The sequence below is a fragment of the Nicotiana tomentosiformis genome, chromosome 8 (assembly GCF_000390325.3).
Source record: "Nicotiana tomentosiformis chromosome 8, ASM39032v3, whole genome shotgun sequence".
Classification (NCBI taxonomy): domain Eukaryota; kingdom Viridiplantae; phylum Streptophyta; class Magnoliopsida; order Solanales; family Solanaceae; genus Nicotiana; species Nicotiana tomentosiformis.
Window position 1 is genome coordinate 71,560,008 of NC_090819.1, and position 6,682 is coordinate 71,566,689.

At 35.1% G+C, this 6,682-nt stretch overlaps 1 protein-coding gene across 1 annotated transcript; it reads left to right on the forward strand.

The window, feature by feature from the left end:
* The first annotated feature begins 440 nt into the window (after nt 1–440).
* On the forward strand, nt 441–5,137 carry LOC104108831 (pectin acetylesterase 8-like). The gene is made up of 13 exons (XM_009617959.4): nt 441–795; nt 1,104–1,231; nt 1,330–1,412; nt 2,078–2,207; nt 2,288–2,367; nt 2,507–2,593; nt 2,688–2,812; nt 2,896–2,956; nt 3,308–3,361; nt 3,442–3,519; nt 4,186–4,291; nt 4,473–4,618; nt 4,774–5,137. The coding sequence occupies exons 2-13, from the start codon at nt 1,105–1,107 to the stop codon at nt 4,909–4,911; spliced, it is 1,215 nt and encodes a 404-aa protein (XP_009616254.1). The 5' UTR covers nt 441–795; nt 1,104; the 3' UTR covers nt 4,912–5,137.
* Nucleotides 5,138–6,682: the final 1,545 nt, after the last annotated feature.

Here is a 6,682-nt window from a genome sequence, read left to right on the forward strand (position 1 = left end):
ATTATGCATTCAATAACAAGTCTAGAATTCATCAAAACGTGATTCTGCCTCTAATCACATTATCATATGGAGGATGTTTTATAAAATAAAATAGAAAGGGTATTTAGAGTTCTACCTAAAATGGGTGTTTTAAAAATATTCCAGTTTTTTCTGGTTTAAAAAAAATTCGAATGTATAGTTACCTTACGTGTAATTACGCTAAAGAAATTAAAGAAAAATAAAGCAAGAAAACATAAACTGATGTCTCTCTCGATCTTGCTCCTTAACTGCCATTCGGATTTATTCAATGTGTAGCGCGTAAAACGATAGGATTCGTTATAGGCATTTGCAAATACTACTCGGGTCGGGTCGGGTCACGCCAAATCTTACCAAGAAGCATGTCTGTTGTCACAGCAGCCAATAGAAAACAGCCACTCGAACAAACAAAACAAAAAACAATTATATTAAGTATATTAAAAAAATATAAAAATCACCTCTAAAATTTCTCAGCGAATAAGTGTCGGCTGCTTCTTTATTTCTTGGGTTCTGCGTTTGCAAATTCACTTCTATAAAAACCTTTTCCTTATTTCAAACAAAAAAGCTAGCATTAAGAACTTGGATCATGTATTTATTTTCTTGGATTCTTTTCTTCTTTTTACATTTATAATATACAGTTTTTAGTTTATACACCTACATTTGGTGTTAGAGCTTATTTTAGCTCCATAAATAAGAACACTGAACTGGGTTCAGCGTAAAATTTCGTTCCAAGTAATTCCATTTTGGAGATTTTCTCAATCTCTTCATTGCCATTTTCAGGTACTTTATTTTCAAATCTTGAGTTTTATTTATTCTCATAAAAGGGTTTTAGGAGTATTAGTTAATGACACTTTCTCTATCATGGTTTTTATTTATTTATTCTGAATGACATTAATCTTGATACTAAATATGGGAAAACGCATTTATTTGTATAAAGTTTTAATCTTTCTCTAATTGGGATGTGTTAATACTTTATAAGTTACTTGTTTGTAATTAGTCAGTTTGCTCTGTTTAGCTGCAGCTCTGCTTTAAAAGTTATTTGTGTATTTCGCTGATAATATTTTTGTTTTAAATAAAATGATTTGCAGAATGGTAAATGGGAGTGTGAAAGTGAAACAATGGATATATTCATTACTTACTTTGTCGATGATTTTTAGAACTGAAGGGCTGTTTGTTAATATTACTTACCTTTTGAGTGGGATGGCAAAAGGAGCAGGTCAGAATTTTTTGTTTTCCTTTTGGTTTCAAATTAAACAAAGACTATGAATGTGGAAATGTGTTGAATTTTTTATGCCATTATTGATGTGTTTGCAGTATGTTTGGATGGGAGTTCACCCGCATATCATCATGACAAAGGATTTGGTACAGGGGTTAATAGTTGGTTAATCCAAATGGAGGTTTGTATACCCACTATAATTTTGTTTCAGTTTGCACATTTTATATGACAAGTTAGATAATTAGGCTTGTCTAATCATATTTTTATCCCAATCTATTATCTATGGTGGTCGAACTCTCCAAAAATGCTGCCGCACTCGTGTCGGATCCTCCAAATATGCACTACTTTTGGAATATGTGACACGCAACCGGTATTTTTAAAGAGTCTGAGCAACATAAATCCCAATTCAATTATTAATCATCAACTTAATAGAGTTTTTGCTAGTGATTAGTGAAAACAAAAACAAGCAAATGATGCATGAAAAATCTGAGGGAACACTTATAATATGATTATGAGGCTTTATGATCTGAATAACATTTACCAACCATGTTGCTAAGGGTACAACATGGTTGTACCCTTTTCTGATATTATTGTCTCGTTTATTGAGCCGAGGGTCTCCCGGAAACAGTCTCCCTACCCCCGGGATAGGGGTAAGGTCTGCGTACACTCTACCCTCCCCAGACTCCATTAGTGGGATTCTACTGGGTTGTTGTTGCTAAGGGTACAACTCTGAAGAATATTTGAAGATGATATTTTGGAGAAAAGTGTTTAAATATCTCAATTGAATGTTGTAGGGACAAGATGTATTTGATATCTATTTTCAACATTGAAAAATTCTATTTTCAGGGAGGAGGTTGGTGCAATAATGTCACCACTTGCCTTTCTCGTAAGAATACTCGCTTGGGATCGTCCAAACAGATGGTAAAACAACTTGCTTTCTCGGGGATTCTAAGCAACAAGCCTCAGTTTAATCCAGGTAGAGCTTCACCTGTTTTTATATTGACGGCTCTCATGAATAATAATTTTCCTCTCTGAAATCTTATTTGAAAATTGTAGACTTCTATAACTGGAACAGAGTAAAGGTTAGGTATTGCGATGGATCATCCTTCACCGGTGATGTTCAAGCAGTCAATCCGGTAATTTTAATTTAACACTGAAACTCTTGATTCGTCCAAATCTACGATTCTCTCATGATCTCATAAAAATATCTTGGAGATTAAAATCCTCCACTTGACTTATTATTGTGATTCTGATGAGCATCCTTAATAATATCAGATTACTAATCTTCACTTCAGAGGGGCAAGAGTTTTTCTTGCTGTTATGGAGGATTTGTTGGCAAAAGGAATGAAGAATGCTGAAAATGTATAGCCTTTTCTGCCTCTTTTCTCTCTTTCTCAGATGCTTAGACAATACTCTACTGTTGTTTACTGGCTCACAAATCAAGTTCTAATGGTAGGCTATTCTGTCTGGATGTTCAGCTGGCGGATTGACTTCAATTTTACATTGTGACAGCTTCAAGGCGCTCCTACCAATGGGTGCTAAAGTAAAGTGTTTTTCAGATGCTGGTTATTTTATCAATGTGTAAGCATTCCAATAGTATGGTAATATCCTGGTGTTAGCAAGACTTTCAAGAATTTTAACTAAAATTTTCCGCTTTATTGCAGGAAAGATATTTCTGGTGCACCTCATATTGAAGAGTTCTTTGGAGATGTTGTCAGATTACATGTATGCTTCTTTTAACATCCTTCTCATGAGAGTTCCATTAGCTCTACATTTTATTTCTTTCATCTGCGGGATATGCCACTGCCAATTGTTATTTATAATGTGAACATCCTGTACATTGTTAAGTCATCTTTTTCTTTTCTTTTCTGTTTGGTGAAAAATATCTTGTGGGAACTCACTGGGTTCGTCGTCTGTTTGGTGAATAAAAATATTGAAAATCTGTAATTTTTTATCTCAGATTCAAGGAACTTCAATTTTCCAACAGTAATTGTGCTTAGAAAAAGAAGAAATAGTAAAGTCAATGGAGAAATTTTACATAAATGTCATTTTCATTTTACCTTATTTTGGCTTCAGGGTTCTGCCAAGAATCTGCCGCCATCATGTACCTCAAGATTGAAACCAAATTTGGTAAGAGCAGTCACTTTCATAATATTTGTTGTGCCTTTTACTTTAGTTTATGTTATGCTAATAATCCAATAATCTTGCAGTGTTTTTTCCCGCAAAATGTTGCTCAACACGTGCGGACACCACTTTTTCTAGTTAATGCAGCCTATGATTCCTGGCAGGTAAGAGCATTTCTGAACTTCGCTTCTCTGCTCTATTTCAATCCTTGATTGTTTTGTAATTTTTGCCTATTTTAGATCTTGAGAACATCGCCTTTCTGTGTTGTTGTGATGTATTAGTTAAATGATACAATAACTCACCTAAAACTGTTAGAGGTAGATATGATGTTTGAGTAGGTCAGCATGCTTTTGGATACTGATGTGATAATTTAAAGTTCCTATGCTTGATATGGAGATTGTCCTTTCAAGACCCTGAACTCAGCAGATTGCCTAAGACATGAGACAAGTTAGCTCCCTTGTACTAAAAGAATAGACCAAAACTGCTTTCCATGTGTGTTTATTCTAAGACGATGGGGGGAAACATAATGGAACAAGTCACATTGTAGGTAACGCTTTTAAGGAATGCAAACAATTTAATTGATTTGCCATTATGTACTCTTCTGCTCAAGAAATCATGTACATTGTTGGACTTTAGTATCTGTATATATCACTAAAGCGAAAAGATTTCTGATTGTGGGACTTTAGTATCTGTATATGTCCAACATAAGCACAGTGCAAAGAAAAAATTTACTTGTTTATCCGATAAGTTTGTACGACCTGAATATCGATGAATGTATAAAGCAGAGTGGAGTTACTTTCTCTTCCTGACTTAATATTATTTGAATTCAGATAAAGAACATTTTGGCTCCTAGTGTTGCTGATCCCCGTGGGGTCTGGCGCAACTGCAAACTTGACATACTGAGATGCTCTTCCAGGCAGCTTCAAACTATGCAAGGTCAAGACTCTAAGCCCTCAATACCTCTTTGTTGAATTTGGATTTTAGGTGATAAGATATGCTGTTAATGCTTTCATTCTAAAATAGAAATGACACTTCATGAGCTGCAGAACGCGCGAAAAAATACATTTCATGAAGAGCTTTTTGTTCATGATGTCTGACAGTTAGACTTATTCCTCAGGTTTTAGATTAGGATTTCTGAGAGCATTAATTACACTTGGCCCTTCTTCATCAAGAGGGTATTTTATCAACTCATGCTATGCACATTGTCAAACTGAAGTTCAAGAAACATGGTTCAGGGCTGATTCTCCTAAGTTAGCTAACAAGGTAAACAATTAACTCAACTCTAACTTATTCATTTCACATTCCGGTTATTGACATGTAAAAGTTCTTAGTTTTTACTTCTTGTCGGCGTAGACCATTCATTCTTAGTGTCCTATCGTGGAGAACCACTGACTGTGGTAAAAATTTCTCTTCTGCAGACAATTGCCATAGCACTCGGAGACTGGTTCTTCGACAAAAATTCATTCCAGAAGATTGATTGCCCTTACCCTTGTGATAAAACTTGTCACAACCGTGTTTTTGATCCAAATGTCCATCCTTTTGATATTGATATGTAAATCATTGATAGAAGTAATTCTTTGAGATCATTGATGTGGAAAATCAGAAACTCCCAAAGGGAAATAGAAAATATAGAATGAAAGAAGTTTGTATTGATTTATTAAATATTTCACAATAAGGGAAAGCTACCATAGCATAAAATTGTATGTTGCGGTGCGCTACACAGAAACTATGTATTCTTATGCAATTAGTATGATAGTCTCAATAAAAGTGATTTTATACTTATTTGTGTTTCCAAATTTTATCGAGTTCATAATTTTTATGCACTTTTTGAGGGCATTCTAGAAGGCACTTGGTACCTGAGTTGATTTAAGCACGATGTTTCAAAATTGTCAGTGTGAAAGTGATCTTTCTTGGTCTTGAGGACATGTTTAGGGCATGAGCCATTGATTTAAGAGATAAATGGGATGGGCACTTGCTTTTGAAGGAATTTGCTTAAATAACAATTTTCAGGTGAGCAAATAAATGCCATCGCTAACAACAAATTGATTAGCTTATGAAGATCAAGCAACCCAACAAAGAACTAAGGAGAAAGTTATTCATCTCTCAGATATTATTCCAATATCATCAAAAATTGATTAAAAATGATTCTAAGTCATATTTACATTGGTACGATATTTGGCAAATCACTAAATAATTTGAAAACAAATCCGTTAGCAAAACCTAGCCAAGCGTGTCGTGGCGAGCTCCAGCGCGTCACATTGCAAGCTTCCGGCCCAAAACTTTGGTGCAATGAGTAGTCCCGAGTCCTCCTTTTATGGCCATCACATGCACTGAGTTGTGTCTTTTGAGGTCAGTCAAAGCCACACACTAATGGGCGGATCTAAAGCGGAACCTATAGGTTTGACGTGAATCCGGTAATTTTTATGGCCAATTTTTAATTATACCATATATATTATTAAGAAATTCATTAAATATGAATAAATATATGATCGTAAATTCCACAATTGTTGTATATTAAATTGAGATTGTTATAGAAACTCATAAACTTAAAATTCTAGATCCGCCTGATACACTGAACTCAGAGAAAAGTGCATTAGAGCCTGAAATCCGTTTTTCAAGCTCGATGCTTGGGTCCAAATTTGCCCCACCTTCTTGCAATGTCGCAAGCATATTGAAGCATTTCTATATGAGGTATTTCAAAGGCTTTTAGCTATGTTCAAGGAGGAAAAACTTCTTAATATTCATTTGTAGTCTAGTTAATTTTTCTTGGAGTTTTTAATTTGCATGCACTCAATCTCATGATGCCGAGGTGACCCCTAGAACTACTCCACACGCTTGTGAGTTTTCTTGGGTGCTCTTAGTAAATTTTTCATGTATGTTAATTGCTTAACATATGCTTCCCCATGTTGTTTTAGGTTATACATTATATCGAGTGTGTTGGAAAAGTAGCTAACTCTATTGACAAATAACAACTGTCACGACCCCAATTTTCCTACGTAGGATGTCGTGACGGCACCTAGTCTCTAAGACAAGGTAAGCCTAACAAATATGCGGAACAGCTGAATATAAAGCTGAAACTCAATCTCAACATCTGAAATAAATAAGAACTACAAATCGAAATAGTTACAACTCCCAAAATCCGGTAGAAATAAGTCACAAGCTCTAAAGAGAAAATGCTAAGTATCTCTATACATCAGAGCCTAATAAAAATAAAGAAAATGACATAATAAAGATAGAGGGGGACTCCGAGGTCTGCGGACGCTGACAGATGTACCTGAAAGTCTCCACGTACTGGCTATCTCACTGATACCTGGTCTGGTAAGCGGT

Coding starts and splice junctions, on each gene's coding strand:
- LOC104108831 (XM_009617959.4), top strand. CDS start 1,105: ATGGTAAATGGGAGTGTGAAAGTGAAACAATGGATATATTCATTACTT. Junction 2,813..2,895: donor GCTGGTTATTTTATCAATGT/GTAAGCATTCCA, acceptor GCTTTATTGCAG/GAAAGATATTTCTGGTGCAC. Junction 4,619..4,773: donor CTCCTAAGTTAGCTAACAAG/GTAAACAATTAA, acceptor TCTCTTCTGCAG/ACAATTGCCATAGCACTCGG.